The 18,259-nt window shown below is 46.2% G+C and overlaps 1 protein-coding gene across 2 annotated transcripts in view; it reads left to right on the forward strand.

Annotated features, from left to right (window-relative positions):
- Nucleotides 1–18,259, forward strand: part of LOC137416538 (uncharacterized) — a 67,166-nt gene that overhangs the window by 17,762 nt on the left and 31,145 nt on the right. For both annotated transcript variants that reach the window (XM_068102160.2, XM_068102166.2), the window contains one exon: nt 1,419–1,575. In XM_068102160.2, the coding sequence (XP_067958261.2) occupies nt 1,419–1,575 (157 nt within the window). The remainder of the gene's footprint in view (nt 1–1,418; nt 1,576–18,259) is intronic.

An 18,259-nucleotide genomic window follows, 5' to 3' on the forward strand; every position in this document is an offset into this window, starting at 1 on the left:
TGCATACCCAATGTTCACCCATGCATACTCGACATTCACCCATGCATACCCAATGTTCACCCATGCATACCCAATGTTCACCCGTGCATACCCAACATTCACCCATCTGTACTCAATCACCTATGCATACCCAGCAATCGTCTAGTACTCAACATTCACTAAATGCATACCCAATGTTCACCCCTGCATACCCAATGTTCACCCCTGCATACCCAATGTTCACCCATGCATACCCAATGTTCACCCATGTATACCCAATGTTCACCCATGCATACCCAATGTTCACCCATGCATACCCAATGTTCACCCATGCATACCCAATGTTCACCCATGCACACCCAATGTTCACCCATCCATACTCAACAATCACCGATCCGTACCTAACAATCGTCTAGTACTCAACATTCACTCACCCCTGCATACCCAATGTTCACCCCTGCATACCCAATGTTCACCCCTGCATACCCAATGTTCACCCCTGCATACCCAATGTTCACCCATGCATACCCAAATGTTCACGCATGCATACCCAATGTTCACCCATGCATACCCAATGTTCATCCATGCATACCCAATGTTCACCCATGCATATTGCATACCCAATGTTCACCCATGCATACCCAATGTTCACCCATGTATACCCAATGTTCACCCCTGCATACGCAATGTTCACCCATGCATACCCAATGTTCACCCATGCATATTGCATACCCAATGTTCACCCATGCATACCCAATGTTCACCCCTGCATACCCAATGTTCACCCCTGCATACCCAATGTTCACCCATGCATACCCAACAATCACCCATCTATCGTCGACAATTTGTAACCTTTTGTAACTTGTTCAAGGTGTCAGCAATGTCTAACGTCCTCCACCGAATTCGAGCAGAGCTGATGGACGGAGCACACAATGATGCCTCACCCTGCACTTGAAACACCATGAAGACAGTTTTATATAGCTGGGTCGGGATTCGAACCCAGGTTTGACAGCTCAGAGGCGAGTGTCTCTAAGCTCTAGGGCCTAGGCTATCCTGCGAGCCCACTGCCCTCCCCAATCCACCCAAACTCTGATCTACCATTTCTTGTATTCCTCACTCTGGTGTGCAAATAACAAGCAAATGGGCCCCGTGGGGATGCGCTGACCGTACAAATGAGTGAGATTCAAACTTGCACTTTTCCTGTCGCACTCATTACCAGGGTCATCGTAAGCACCACTTGGGCATGCACTCCCTCGCGTGTTACTCGATGATGAATGGCTGTGAGCACTCGCAATACCCACAAGATCTCTTTTGTTCAATGGATTGCATGTACCCACTCCCCTCGCACCATAATCCAAGGCGGCACGCCATTGTAATTGTATATATATATATATATTTACAACCTGACCCATGGACTCCTCTGTACGTTCTCTGTGCAGATGGTGCGATCCCGGGCGTCCCTGCTGTGTCGGATGGGGAAGTAATCCTGGAAACGACGAACGGAAAGCGCAAACGAGTCACCACACCTGAGGTGGAGGCTGCGGGCCTCACCTTCAACATGGCCGATTCTCCAACAGCAACGAATCCTCTCAATCTGTAAGCCATGACGATGCACGGTTTGTCTTTACCGATGAGATAATATGCGACTTCAAAAGTTGTATCTATTAAATTAATTATTTAACGTATCACAGGTTCATAATAAGTTGATGGGTGTTTATTATTTATTACTTGCAAAATCGAAGATTTTTCAAGTATATTGGTCGGGTGCGTTTGTGGTTCTGTCTGTTTGTTTGTCACAGGTCACAATTCTAATCCGATCGTCACGAAACCACCAAGTTGTATAGGTCGTCCCAATTGAGAAGCCTATTGTTTTTGGGGTCAAAAGGTCAAAAGGTCAACATAGGCCAAAGGTCACCAACTTTGCCAAATTTCTAAAATCCTCAGTTTTCAGAAATTGAAATTTGAAGATGACTTGCATATCTGGTCACTGAATTCAACCACCAAGTATATTTGAGGACAACATAGGCCAAAAGGTCAACAGAGGCCAGATTTATAAAATCCTCAATTTTCATCCGATTGACTTGAAATTTGAAGAGGACTTGCATATCTGGTCACCGAATTCAACCACCAAGTATATTTGAGGTCAACATAGGCCAAAAGGTCAACATAGGCCAAATTTCTAAAACCCTAAATTTTCATCCAATTGACTTGAAATTTGAAGAAGACTTGCATATCTGGTCACTGAATTCAACCACAAATTATATTTTAGGTAAACATAGGCCAAAAGGTCAACATAGGCCAAATTTCTAAAATCACCAATTTTCATTTGATTGACTTGAAATTCTAAGAGGATTTACATATATGGTCACTGAATTCAATCACCAACTATTTTTGAGGTCAACATAGGCCAAGTTTTGAAAATACTCAATTTTTATCCGATTGACTTGAAAATTGAACAGCATTTGCACATTGAGTCACGAAATAGGGAAACTAACTATTTTTGAGGTCAAAAGGTCAAAGGTCAACTCAAGGTCAACCTTCCAAAATCATCATTTTACATCTGAAAAATCGTCACTTTTCTCCCTGTTGACCCGAGCTTTCATCAAGATTGTCAATTTTAATCTTGATGAAATGGACAATTTGCTGTATCAATGGAATTTTTTTTCTTGGGGGTGGGGGCAGATTTTGCAATTATCGTGCTCCGCATGACGTCCTCTTGTTTATTAGCCTGGTGTTGGCTTAATGGTTAAGGTCGCTGGCAATTAAGATCTTAGGGTCTTCAGTTTGAGCCCCTGTCATGCCTTTGAATTACCACCAGGTGGGGTGACTCAGCTTGCCACCCTTCCGAGGTTGGCAAAATGAGTACCAGCTTACTTGTGACGGGGGCACTGCCGCACATGGCACATTGCATCAGTGGCATAACCTTACTGAACAACTAAACAACATCTATTTATTTATTTCCAGTGATACTGAGCACTTTAGAAGGACTTGTACACAAATCACATGCAATACAAGGACATTTGGAGACAGACAAGGCCAACATGAGACAATGGACAAATATACAGCGTGTAGACGATTTAAACCTGGCGCCCACATTTTTGTGAGTGAGGTGCTTAGAAAGGAACTCGGAACAGGCCATTCTTGCTCAACCATTGCTCTCCCTGCTATAGAAATGTCTTCTGTCATATAAATGGTCCAACCATCTTCACCATGGATGTGTCTCGGGCTCGACATTAACGGTTGTCCGATTGTCCAGGACAACCGACGATTCCGTTCCGACAGGTCAAAAGTGTGTGTCGGATGGCCGGTGGACAAGTCGGTATTTCTGCTAAACCACATACAATGTGTGTTTGTGATAAAAGTCCTGAGACAAGCCAATTAGCCGGCTAGAAAGGCAGAAATTGCAGAGAAATTCCGTCAGGAACGTCCATTGTGCTCCAACTTTGGAAGTGAAAGCAGCCATTGTGAAGGAGTACAAGATCGAGCTTCCAAGCCTCGACATCTATATCAGAGCTGAACCTTTCTGAGGACATATAGCAAATATTGTTAGAGTTTTTGGACAGCATTTCGAACTGAGAGATGTCTTCAGGCATTTGAGAGACGGGCTTTACTGTGGTTGTGTATCAAGTATGCCTGAAGACCATCTCTTGACAACTGACATGAATAACTCACGTAAACACGTGGATGGGCCAGCGGTCTAGAAGCCTAAGCGGAAAAACGAACTGTGCACCTGTGATGGACAAGGGGACAGAGATGAGAGCATCCCACCTGTTGGTGATCCAGCAGACGCAGATGGTCAGGATGATGGTTGGAGCGTACGCTCCGAGTCTCGGGTTGGTGGTTCAAACCCTGACCGAGTCATACCAAAGACCTTTTTTTAAATGGTACATGCTGCTTCCCTGTTTGACGTTCAGCATTTAAAAGGATAAGAGCATGGACAATCCCCATGGGATGGCATCTATGGGGAGGAGGAAAGCCATTGTTGTGACGTCATTGGTAATCAGAGTACCCCGGGAAGTGGCAGCACTTCACCCCCCAAGCTCAGTGTCTGTGTTTGTCTCGTGTGACAGTCCTGCGATGTGTGTGCGTCTGTCAGCTCCACTACGAGTGAAGACGGAGCAGTGTTCGAGTAGCAAAAACGTCAGACAAGTTGTATTATGATTATCACAAGTAGAATTCATCCTCACTTGCTTGAGGGACAACATGGGTTGGAGGTTAATGTCAACACCACGACATATGCAGTCATATAAGATACTATAGTGTTAATCAGATATAAGATCATATAAGATACTAAAGCTCTGGGATGGTGTACTCATCTTTGAACTGTATAATGTGGATTAGATTCCCGATCCCACTATAATCTGTCAGCTGGGTGCTTTGTGGGACGTTTATTCATTGAGGGCCTGATGCTGATGTTGTGCCAGGTGGCCCATCAGGCCAAGCATCTGTTGGTAGACATTAAAAATTCCACATAGTCTCTCACATGAGTATGCCATGTTGTGGTGGCATGATCGAATTCCAAATTCCTGCCAAGACTAACCACTGTGAAAGGGAATGGTAAACCACCCTGGTTCTCTCCCGGAGAATTGAATCGTCAGCCCTGACACTCGAGAACGAGTCAGGACATTGGATTAGATGATGATGCCTTCATTCTCTGAACTTCTGTGGTGTAAAGTAACAATTAAAAAACAAGTACAGATACATTCAAAGTACACTGCCCCCATGCCAAATAAATAAATATTCTCCAGCGATACCGCAGTGCAGCTCATAGAGACTGTATTGGGAGGGAGAATGAATGAATGATCGTTTTAAGGCCATTTTTCCCGCTAAAGCGGGGGTTAGCCTTGCGGGCCCCACGACAATCTTGGTTCCATGTTTGAGGCAATGTTTTTTATGGCCGGATGCCCTTCCTGATGCCAACCCTTGGTCGCCTCTTACGATGTGCAGGGATACGGTGTACCTATTCTAAATCGGGGTACACACCGTGATCATTCATCCCAGCAAGCTGGTACTCAATTTGCCGACCTCGGAAGGATGACAGGCTGAGTCAGCCCCGCTGGCGTTAATTCAGCGATCGACCGGGATTCAAACCCAGGATCCTCGGATCCCAAGCCGGCACCCTAACCGCTAAGCCAACACCAGGCAACAACACCAGGAGAGGTGTACAATAATTGATTGATTAATTGCATAATTAAAATCGATAAATAATAATCATGAAATATTTTCTTCATCAATTGGCTAATAACATACCTAAACCACCAGTGCTTCATGCGATGCTGTATCTTTTTGAAAATTAATGAAATAAGTCATGAATCGGAAAAAGAATTGATTAATCAATAAATAATTGATTCATTGATCAATAAATCAAAAATATCCTTTATGGCCACATCACTTGGTCACTGTCATGTCCAAATATTAGCTTTCTAGCTCAAAAGGTGCCTGAGATATTGCCCAGTTGAGAAAGAAAATAAATAAATGATTAATAATGAAAATAAATAAATGATTAATAATGAAAATAAATAAGTAATAATAAAAAAATTAAATAGTTAATCAATTCGCTAATAGAATACATAAACCCCCACCATTTCATCCGAATCTGTAACTTAAAAAGAATTAATTGATTGTCATCAATGGAATAATTAAATAATTAATCCATTAATTGATTAATCAATAAATCAAAAATAGCCTTTACAGCCAAATCACTTGGTCGTTGTCGTGTCCAAATGTCAGCTTCCTAACTCAAAAGGTGCCTGAGATAATGCCAAGAAGAGGAAGGAAATATATAAGTACTTAATTAATCACTAATAATTAAGTAATTAATCAATTAATTGATTAATCAAAAAACAAAAAATACGGTTTTTGACAAAGGACTTGCTCACTATTGTGCCGAAATTTTAGCTTCCTAGCTCAAAGGATGGCTGAGATATTGCCCGGACAAACAAACAAACAAAAAATCGGTCAGAGACCAAGGACTTGCCGGAATGTACTTTTTTAAATCTTATGTACTTCTTCTTACTTCTTCTTATTCTTCCACTGTGAATGTACTTATTCTTCCCCTGTGAGGTATCACAAGCAGTATTTCAACAATATTAGACAAAAATCATTAAATTTATTGAAAGTTCAGCTCGCCCGCACCATTTTGATATATTTTTGCCGCTAGAGGGTGCGGTGACTAGGCAAACCCCACAGCGAGTTTCTAATTATAATACGTTTATATTAATTGCTGTTGTAATCAATCAAGGTAAGTATTCAAATCAAGGCACACTGGCACAGTCTATTCCAGGGCAAGGCAAATATGTGTGTAAAGTATGGCGATGCTATGTGCAACGATGTAGACGTAGTACTGCGCACAAACAAACAAGCAGACAGACAGACAGACAGACAGACAAACCAACCAATCAACATACTTGCCGGAATATATTCCGGCAAGTGACAAACAAACAACCGGAGTGAAAACTGAGTACTCCCTTTCAGCACACGTTATTGCCGGGCCCCCTTCGGTGCCTGGCAATGACGTCATGCAGGGCCTGGAGATGGCATAGGAAAGGAGCGGTGTACAATAATATTTGTACATGTAGATGTCGGCTCATGGGCAGCAGATTCACAGGCATGGGCAGCAGATTCACAGGCATGGGCAGCAGATTTACAGACAGGAAAGAGGGCAGCAGATTCACACACTGGCAGAGAATCAAAGGGTATCTGGGAGATGACGACGTCGCATGTGAGTGGGAGAAAAGAAAGGGTTTGCGGGTCAAAGGGTCAGCAAGAGTAGATGTGAGTCTGGGTGGGGTATGCGGAACGGAAAAGCATAAGGTGACTATGGGCAGCACTTTTTGAAAGACTGGCGGGGTGGGCACGAAACAACAGACACAAGTAGTCGGTTCCACAGACGAAATAATAGAGGGATGATGGAATGGTGGTGAACTTTCGACTTGGAATTAGGGAGGGTAACCAGGTGTGGGATTGTGGATGAACAGCTGGTCTCGCTGGAGGAGGGCTGAGGGATGAAATATTGACTGGAAAATTTGAACTTTTCTTCAGTGGTTGAAACACTTCCCTTATTACATGGAGGGAGAAAAAAAATCCCATAATGCTTTGAGAAATTTATGGGACATTTGTTTGAAGCTGGGATATTTTTCCGTAAATCTAGATGCCTTAAAATTCTCTTTTGCCATTTTCCACTAAAAATGTGTTTGCTCGTTCTTTTGCCTACCTTATTCCAATTTGCCTAATCTTCTGAACTTTCCCAGAAGTCAAAGCTCTTTTGCTCCGATAAAGCGGTTCATGCTCAAAACGTCAGCCTCTCGCTTCCCACGGCGATCGGCATACCTCAATCAACGTCCTCTTGATTCCATCCATCATCAGCCTGGTGTTGGCTTAGCGGTCAGGGTGCCGGCTTGGGATCCTAGGATCCTGGGTTCGAATCCCGGTCGATCGCTGAATTAACACCAGGGGGGTTGACTCAGTCTGTCATCCTTCCGAGGTCGGCAAATTGAGTGCCAGCTTGCTGGGATGAATGATCACGGTGTGTACCCCGGTTTAGAATAGGTACAATGTATCCCTGCGCATCGTAAGAGCATGACCAAGGGTTGGCGTCAGGAAGGGCATCCGGCCATAAAAACATTTCCTCAAACAGGGAACCATGATTGTCATGGGGCCCGCAAGGCTAACCCCCGCTCTAGCGGGGAAAATGGCCTTAAAACGATGATTCATTCATTCATTCATTCATTCATATTCATTCATCAACCTGTGCATGTAGCTCAACGCAGGCTCGAGCAATTGGTTCGCTCTGCCTGACAGTTTAATCGAGGAACTACTTAATCTTCAATTGAATTATTTATTTTGTACACTGTGGAACTTGAATTTGTACACAATCCTGCGGTTCAGCACTGAATTTGGCAAATTTTATGTAATCTCGTCCTGAGCGCGCATTCACACTTCTGGTAAAAGAATTGCTTCAGTTCGTCTTCCTGTCTAGCAGTCAAACAAAATTGAAAACCATTCCAAATGGAAAACCTACTGTTTTAGGGATGTTATAAAAGACACAAACAACAGTCACAGATAAGTACGTTTATGTGTTAAATAAGGTGGTGTAAAAGAGGGTGCATCAATGGCAGTAAACCTTTTTTTTGTGGTGGATGGGTATATTTGAACTATATATTTATATATTCAATTTAATTGTATATTTGAACACTGTAGAACACAAATCGCCTTGTTGGTACTTGGGCAAAATTGTATACCGTCTCAACCAATCAGATTTGCCACCCTTGCTGTCAAAGTAGAGGAACGATGAGATTCTTCTTCTTACAATTAACTGTTACCAATAAAGTCCCATGTCCTTTTCCTCCAGACTACGTGGGGTAAGGTGTTCTATGTACTCTAGTTCTACTTGTCTACCGACGAGCCTTCGCCATCAACATTAGTCCTTCTTTCTCCTCTTTTATGATAACGAGCATGCATGGCTGTTTGAATAATTCGGCATCAGAGCTGTGTTGTTAAAAAAGAAAAAAAAAATTTGTTTGAAGAATCCCATATTTTCCCACACCTTCACAACCTGTGTCCTCATTGCAAGTTTTGCTTGAAACTGTACGCAATGAGATATGTATCCTGAGGACATATACAAATGAACACTTCATGCTCTATCGCCACTTCAGCCAACCTTTGCCGCATCCTCTAGGCTCCGCTCGACACACGGCCTCTTCACGCCTGAGGAAAGCAAAAGCCTCGTGTGGAATTAGGTTTTTGGTTTTTGCATTAATTTAACTGGCATCGGTACCCGCCCTACGGGTGGGACTTCAATTGGGAGGCCCAAATGAAAAGGCAAAATATTCGAAATTTAAGGCTTTTTTTATTTTAAACGATTTATATAAACATCCGTTAAATCATATCACACGCAAATCATCAAAATCTAAACAGTATTTGTAGAATTTCAATAAAAGCCACATCACTGTTCATATCGGTAAATAATATTCCATTGTGTTTGGAAAAACTGGAAAATTGGAAAAATTGGAAAAATAGGAAAAAAAAATTGGAAAAACAATATGGCCTATTTTACTCCAGGGGGTCCCAGGATTACCCACCCAAAACATCATTGCGGTCGGTTCAGCCGTTTTTGCGGTACCTGGGAACAGACGGACAGACATTTGGTGAATTATAGTAAGATGACAGTGGACCAATTAATTAATTCCTGTTTGTCGTTTCTGCAAGTGAAAGAATGAACCATATAGGCCCAAGCCAGTCATGTCTCAAACACACTGTGAGAGCGCGCCGTCTCACACTTGGTTTTCATCGTGGATCTATATAATGGCGGGATCGTTTCAACTACCTGCCAAAACTCTCACGTCCGCCTCTAATTGGCAGACACAGCAAGATAACTATCGCAAAGCTGCAAATACTCAGCTGCCACTGCGTTTGGCTTTAAGGAGCAATCTTGGCGTTCGTCTTGAACAATTTGGTTGAAGCAGCCCAAAGGCCGAGTGGCCTACCGTGGAATGCTAGTCTCTCCAAAAATTAGTGTCGGTCTGCATCAGCAGAGAACATGAACGATCGATTCTATTGATAGCAGAGCAGTTAAGAGGAAGCATCGTTCATTTTTTCAGGAAAGCACCAAATTTGGCACAGATGTAGTATGGACCTATACAATTGTTTTCCTGAGGGGTGCCCAAAAATTCAGTACCCCTGGTGGCCGCCATATTGAATTTCAACATGACTGCCCTCTGTGACCTATTTCCCTCAATAACTTCTAGACTATGAGTGGTCTTGGTCTTGTATTGTGGTCTTGGCAATAGCACACTACTTTACCTACCAGTCACACGGTGTGGAGGAACTCTGGATTGCCATTGGCACTGGTAAAAGCTACCGCAACCTTGCCATCCATAAAATTGCCACCGGCCTTGGCCGCAGGAAGTCCGAGTCCTTTCCATTATTTCATGCCTTCACTGGCTACGACACAGTGTCATTTTTTGCCCAAATTGGGAAAAAGACAGCCTGGAAGGCTTGGGAGGCATACCCCAGCATCACGCAGACCTTTCATGCTCTCGCTTGTAGGCCATCTGTGGACGCTATTACTATGGAACTACAGAGCATAGAAAGATATGTTGCCATCCTCTATGACTGGACCACCGAGATAAAGACAGTGAATGACATGCGCCGACACTTGTTCACGAAGAAGGCAAGAACAATTGATCACATTCCCCCAACAGCAGACGCCTTCGAACAACACCTAAAACGTGCATGTTTTCAGGCTGGACACGTATGGAGTCAGGCACTTGTGCCCTACCCAGAACTTCCATCACCAGCTGATTGGGGCTGGATGAAAACAGGGACTTCTTGGACACCAATTTGGACCACAATACCACTGATACAGGAGGCATGTTCAGAGCTTACAAGCTGCCATTGTAAGTCGGCCTGTAAAGGCAACTGTAAATGCTCCAGGGCAAATCTGCCCTGCACATCACTGTGTGACTGCAATGGACAGTGCTTGTAGTACTACGCGTCTGTGCGAGAGCCTCCATCTTTCAAGTGCCCACAATATTTTAAGTTAAAACTGCAACTGTGTGTAACTTTGATTAATTAATACCATTCCATTGTTATCAGAGACCAATAAAACAATGTGTATCACTTGGAATTGAAATTTTACCTAAAATACTATGAGAGATTCAAGGAAAATGGAAACACCATGGCGGCCATCTTGAAATTAAAGATGATGGATGCCAATCCTTATGCAATTGATCCCATTGGATTCAGAGACCATGAAAACATGGGGTAAGACACTGGAACTGTGGTGTTATCGCTCATAGCATAGAAGTTATTGAGGGAAATAGGTCACAGAGGGCGGTCATGTTGAAATTCAATATGGCGGCCACCAGGGGTTCTGAATTTTTGGGCACCCCATAGGAAAACAATTGTATAGGTCTATACTACATCTGTGCCAAATTTGGTGCTTTCCTGAAAAAATGAACGATATGCCATATTTTTCGGTCTTAACTGCCTAAGTATGACTACTTGTTGATAGGATGTTCACCACCACGAGGCTGGCATTTCCTGCCTCAGCCCTCTGTCGGAGCAAAAGGAAAGTTTTGGAACTCTTGACGAAGGGGCTCAAAGGCGGCCATTGTGGTAAACCTACTCTTTTACAAGTACACTGGACGATCATGCTGCGACAAGACATTCCCTTAAGGGATTTTTTTTTTTTTTTTCCCTCCTCACGGGACCTTATAGTGGGATGTACGACAATTTTTTCTTTGTTTGAGGCTTCTTCTACTTGTGTTTATTTATGTTGGTGATACCCAACATTATTTATGTTTATTTTATACTACTGTGTCTCCGGTTCGTGGAGAAGATTGTACATTGGGATGAGGTGACGACAGACAAATGAACGCAGCGTGTGTGATTTGATCATGGGGTCACATCGTTAATGAGACAAGTGCTCAGATTGGAAGTGCGAGCATCTAATATAGGTTTTTGGTGTACAGGAAGGTGGCTTGTTAGGGCAGGTCCTCAGCCTTTTGGTGCATGGGTGATTCAAATGATGTGTCTGTGTTTCTGTATGTGGTATCTGTGTGTGTGTATATTTGTGTGCACAATCTAGGCTCGGGGAAGTGGAGCATCTCTAAAAGACTGAGGAATGAGAAGTAAGATACACGGTTACTTGCAAGGGATGGAGGGAGGTCGACTGACCACAGACCAACAACCTTCAGATGCAATGGTCGCATGGACCTTAACCAGTTTACATCATTAACCAGACTTGGTGGTGTAATGGTTAGGGTGTAAGCTTTGAGTCTGGGAGGTTGGCGGTTTAAACCCCGACCGAGTCATGCCAAAGACTTCCCGCTGAGTGCGGTGACGAAGGCGGCACCATTGCTGTGGCGTCGCTGTTACCCAGAGCACCCCGGAAGTGATTGCACTTCCACCAAGCTCGGTGGCTGTGTTTGTCTCGTCTGTTCTGTGTTGCGCCTCGTGTATTCGTCTGTATGCCCATCCGTGTGGCAGCTCCACCATGAGCCATGTATCCTGTAAAAAACAGAGAGAGAGAAGGAGAGATCACATCTTATGGAAATGTCTTGTAGGCCTTGTTAATGCAGATAAATCCAAATACTTCCCGGAGTTGGAGCCCAAATTGGAAGTCTAATAATATTTGGCGGTAAGGTCAACGACTCCAAGGGACAAACGTATTGCTTGTGGTTATCGCTGAGGTCTTTCATCATTCCAGAGAAACGCCATAGGGATGCAAGACCGGCGTGGATGTTCCAGGTGCAGGAGCAGCTCGGAGGGCACAGTTTCTGACAATCTCTCGTTCAGTTGAGGAACTCTTCCATGGGATTAAAATCAACAACAAAATGTCCTCGAAATCAATATTCGCGTTTGACTAATTGATGAGCTGTCTTCCGGGGCTGAAGTTTTTAATTATTGATTAATATTTTAAAAACTAAACTGAAGTTTGCTCAGAAGTATCACTTGTTACTTCCAAAATCGAAGATTTTTCAAGTATATTGGTCGGTTGCGTTTATGGTTCTGTCTGTCTGTCTGTTTGTTTGTTTGTCACCGGCCTACAGGTCACAATTCTAAACTGATCGTCACGAAACTTCACTAAGTTGTCTAGGTCGTCCCAATTGATTTTGATTTTGAGGTCAAATTGAGGCCTATTGATTTTGAGGTCAAAGGTCATCTGGAGGTCAAATTTCTATAAAGTCGTTAAATCCGATTGACTTGAAAATTGAATAACAATTGTTTATTGAGTCAATAAATTGGGAAACATACTATTTTTGAGGTCAAAAGGTCAAAGTCAACTCAAGGTCAAATTTTAAAAGTCATCAATTTTCATCTAAAAAGCTGTCGGTTCTCAACCGATTAACTTGAAAATTGAACAGCATTTGCATATCGAGTCACTAAATTGGGAAACGTACTATTTTTGAAGTCAATCGGTCAAAGGTCAACTCAAGGTCAAACTTCCAAAATCATCACTTTTCATCTGAAAAACCGTCAATTTTCATCCGATTGACTTGGAAATTGAACAGCATTTGCACATTGTGTCAATAAATAGGAAAACCAACTATTTTTGAGGTCAAAAGGTCAAAAGTCAACTCGAGGTCAAACTTCCAAAATCATCAATTTTCATCTGAAAGCCCATCATTTTTCATCCGATTGACTTGAAAATAGAACAGCATTTGTGTATTGCCTCACTGAATTGGGAAGCCACCTATTTATGAGGTCAAAAGGTCAAAGGTCAACTCAAAGTCAAACTTCTAAAATCATCCTTTTTCATATCAAAAATCGTCACTTTTCATCCTGTTGACCCGAGCTTTAATCAAGATCGTAAATTTTAATCTTCATGAAATGGACAATTTGCTGTATCAATGGAAAACTTTTTGGGGGGGCGGGGTAGGGGGGATTTTGCAAGTATAGTGCTATGCATGACGTCTTCTTGTTTGTACATTTGTATTTAGAGATCAGGACTCATTCGCTCATCTGCTCTACCTGTTTGTCCTACGATCCCTCGTTGCCCATAGTTCCGTTTGTTTGTTGTTGGGATCTAGCTCAGGGAAACTACGGCGACCTGTCCAAACAAATGTGAAAGATTAATTAGCTGCGGTGTTTGTGTTGAACAAATTTTTGCTTGGTATAGATAATTAATTTAATAGATAATAATTAATGGGGGTTGACTCAGCCTGTCATCCTTCCGAGGTCGGCTAATTGAGTACCAGTTCACTGGTAATTCCCTGTTTGTCGTTAAAGGCGGCAAAAAGGGTTGGCGTCAGGAAGGGCATCCGGCCGTAAAACATTGCTTCAAAAAGGGGACCAAAAAACAACAACAACCATGGTTCCCGAAAAAGGCCAACCCCCGCTTTGCGGGGAAAAATGGCCTCTAAAAGGTGGTGTTTTTTTTTATAGATAAGCAGTCGCACCTGATGAGCGCTTCCTGACTCGAGAGCAGTTCTTGCCACAGAGTCCCCGAAGGCGATCCGTGAGGACTATACATAACGCCGACGATGGCCATGATTGTTGTTTAACTTTTTCAGTGGAGAATCTCGAATTGAAATTTTTTTCTTGGAGGTTTTCTGGCTTTTCCACTATGCGCGGCCATCGGGTGGAGCCTTGCTACCCGTAAATGAATGGACCCGTGCAACTGTGTCCGTAGATCGTTACAGGATGCGGATATCTGCAATCTTATCAGCACGGTGCAATGCTGTGCTGTCATATTTCACGTTTCCTCCCACTGTGGCCTTGTGCCTGGTTTATCGCAGGCGGGCATGGAATTCCTGGGGGCGCGCGGCTTTAGGAATGCGTTTCGGACCCGCCCGGAATACCAAGCGCCGTTCGGCTGGTGGCGGCACAGCAATATTTTGAGCAGCGTTCCATGCCCACTGTATGCTACATGGAAGCGTCCCGATGAATTCCACTATCAGCCAAAGGTTGTGTGAGCGTAGGAGACAACACTGACTCAAATTCTCAAAACTGCGGTCGTCTGCTGTCTGGTCGTCTGCTGTCTGAACGTTTTCCCCTGTTATTTGAAAGACTTTGTGTCCTGCTCAGCGAGCCGCCTTCAAGAACAATGAAGATTATTTTCAGCCAAACGGCGTCTCGCCACTACGTACAGATGTGAACCCACTGAGCATGCGTCATTGGCTCCACCAGAAGGTTCTGAACTAGTTCAGGCTAGAACGAGTTGCCTCCACCATCAAAGTTGGATGGAAATTATGTTTTCACCCCCGTCTGTCTGTCTGTCTGTCTGTCTCTCTGTGAACAAGATATCTCAAAAAGTTGTTGACGGATTCGGACGAAATTTGGCAGAGAGGTAGTGTATGTGACACAGACGAAATGATTAGATTATGGTGAAGATCCGGATTCGGATCCAGCTACGAGAATTTTTTAGGTAATTCTTCACCATTGGGAGATAGGGCCAAAAACGATACATAGCAGGATATCTCAAAAAGTTGTGGACGGATTTGGACAAAACTTGGTGGAGAGGTTGTGTGTGTGATGAGGACAAATCCATTCGATTTTGGTGAAGATCTCAATATGGATTCGGATCCGGCTAGTATAATTTTTAAAGTAATTCTTCACCATTGGGAGATAGGGCCAAAAACGATACATAGCAGGATATCTCAAAAAGTTGTGGATGGATTTGGACGAAACCTGGAGGACCGGTTGGGTGTCTGACAAGGACGATTCGATTCGATTTTGGTGAAGATCTGAATATGGATTCGGATATGAGTTATTTTATTTTTTAATGATTCTTCACCTTTGGGAGAAAGGGCCAAAAACGATATATAGCAGGATATCTCAAAAAGTTCTGGACGGATTTGGACAAAGCTTGGTGGACCAGTTATGTGTGTGATGAGGACAAATCGATTCGATTTTGGTGAACATCTCAATATGGATTCGGATCCGGCTCGTATAATTTTTAAAGTAATTCTTCACCATTGGGAGATAGGGCCAAAAACGATACATAGCAGGATATCTCAAAAAGTTGTGGACGGATTTGGACGAAACTTGGTGGACTGGTTGGGGGTGTGACACAGCCGAATCGATTCTATTTTGGTGAAGATCTGAATATGGATTCAGATATGAGAATTATTTAATTGTTTAAGTGATTCTTCACCATTTGGAGATTGGCTGAAAAGCGATTATATAACATTGTGGCGGACACGAAAGCCCACTGGCGTGGTGACATGATTCCGCGCACCATGTGGGCGGCGGCCACGCCTGAGGGGTAGGCGTGGCCTCAGGATATACACTGGGCGTGCAGCCCGGAGCGCACCAGTGCTACAGTGACCTCTTGTCAATAAAGACACTTTTGTTTAACCGCGTTGTCCGCTTCCTCCTTGGTAGCAAGTCGCGTGCGTAGCACCGCGCTTCATTGGTGACTCCGACGTTTTGGTCAGCCGTCACTGACCACCCGAACCCGCCACAGCCATGGCAACCAACGCGGTAGCGATAAAGCTCCCCGAGTTCTGGGAAGCTCAGGCGGAGATCTGGTTCCTGCAGGCCGAGGCCCAGTTCAGGCTTCGACGCATCACGGCGGACGAGACACGCTACTGCCATGTGGTCGCCTCCCTCGGGGCCGGCGCGGCCGCCCGCGTCGTGTCGGTCCTGAGGAACCCACCGGCCCATGACAGGTACAAGGCAATCAAGCGTCTCCTCGCCACGTTCGGCCTCACGGTGGACGCATGGGCCGATCGCCTCTTGGACCTCCCCGAGCTCGGTGACACGCGACCGTCGGTCCGAATGGACCAGATGCTGTCGCTCATGGGCGATGAAACCCCAAACGCTCTATTCCGGGCGTTATTTCGATGCCAGCTGCCGGCACGAGTACGCCTCGCGTTGGCCGGTTCCGCGACAACTGAACCCCGTGCGTTCGCGGCCGAGGCCGACAAGTTCTACGCGGCTTTGGACACGCAGGCGAGTTTTGGTGCGGCCGTAGCGGCTCCCGAGCCCGAACCTCCTGCGGGTGCCCACCCCTGCTCCGAGGGGCGCCTCGTGGCGGCCGCCACGCCCCACCCACCACCACCGCGGAAACCGCGGCATCCGGCTTCGCCGCAAACCTGGTGCCATTTCCACGCTAGGTTCGGCCACGAGGCTCGGCAATGTCGCCCGCCGTGCTTATTCGGCAGGTCGGGAAACGCCCGGGCCGGCCCTCGGTAGTGGCACTGAGCGCCGGCCGATTAAACAGCCTCCTATACATAACGGACACCTTATCCGGGCGCCATTACCTGTGCGACACGGGAGCGCAGGTGAGTGTCATTCCCGCCGGTACGTCCGACAAGCAGTCCGGGGGGCGGGGCCCCGCACTGCTTGCTGCCAACGGTACGGCCATTCGCACGTATGGAAAACGCTGCCTTTCTCTGCTGTTCGGAGGGCAGGTTTTCCGATGGTCATTCGTCACTGCCGGTGTGCCTATGGCACTGCTCGGCGCGGACTTCCTCTGTGCCAATGACCTGTTGGTCGACGTCAAGCACAGATGGCTTGTCCAGGCTGAGACGTTCAGCTCGCTCGCTTGCGCGCTGCCCGCCTCGTTGAGCAGCTCACGGAGTGGCTCATCGAGCGGCTCACCAAGCGGCTTGCTGAGCGGTTCGGTTCCGGCCAGGTTCATCTGCACGCTTCCGGCAGCGGACGAATTCACCCGCCTCCTCGCCCGTTTCCCGGCCCTCACGAGGCCCACCTTCTCGGCGGGGTCCGTCAAGCACGGGGTGGAACATCACATCCCCACCGCCGGGCCACCGGTCTACGCCCGGGCACGCCACCTCGAGCCGACGAAGCTCCTGGTAGCTAAAGCGGAGTTTGCTACGCTGGAGCGGCTCGGCATCGTGCGGCGCTCCGAGAGTGCTTGGGCGTCGCCGCTCCACATCGTGCCCAAGCCCGGCGGGGGATGGCGACCGTGCGGGGACTACCGCCATCTCAACGATGCCACCACCCCCGACCGCTACCCCGTCCCCCATATTCAGGACTTTTCCGCCCGCTTGGCGAATATGTCCTTCTTCTCGAAGGTGGACCTCATACGCGGTTACCACCAGGTCCCCGTCAGGCCAGAGGACATCCCGAAGACGGCTGTCATCACACCGTTCGGTCTTTTCGAATTTCTTCGGATGCCCTTTGGTTTGAAGAATGTAGCTCAGGCGTTCCAGCGCCTCATGGACAGCGTCTTGCGTGACCTGGATTTCGTCTACGTCTATCTGGATGACATCCTCGTCGCAAGCACGTCCCGCGAAGAGCACCTACACCATCTCCGCATGCTCTTCGAACGTCTGGGCCAGCACGGCCTGATCGTGAACCCCGCCAAGTGCCGGTTCGGTGTCGCCGAAATCGACTTTTTGGGGTACCGCGTCACCAGGCACGGGGCCGTCCCCCTATCAGCCAAGGTGGAGGCGGTGAAGGGGTTTCCGCACTCCAGCACGATCAGGGGGCTCCAGGAGTTCCTGGGCATGGTAAACCTTTACCACCGTTTCCTGCCCCGCATCGCCCAGCTCCTGCGCCCTTTGCACGAGGCCCTCCGGGGGAAGCCAGGCAAAGGTGACGTCACCTGGACCGAGCAGATGGACGTGGCGTTCGTGGTCGCGAAGCTCGCCTTGGCTAACTCCACCATGCTGGCGCACCCGGCGCCCGATGCACCGATCGCCCTCACCACCGACGCCTCGGACTACGCGGTAGGCGCGGTGCATGAGCAATGGGTGCGTGGAGCTTGACAACCGCTGGCGTTCTTCAGCCGGCAGCTTCACCCGCCCGAACGCCGGTACAGTACCTTCGACCGCGAGTTGCTCGGGCTTCACCTGGCGGTCAGGCA

Source organism: Myxine glutinosa, chromosome 1 (genome assembly GCF_964187855.1).
Source record: "Myxine glutinosa chromosome 1, kmMyxGlut1.1, whole genome shotgun sequence".
NCBI lineage: Eukaryota > Metazoa > Chordata > Myxini > Myxiniformes > Myxinidae > Myxine > Myxine glutinosa.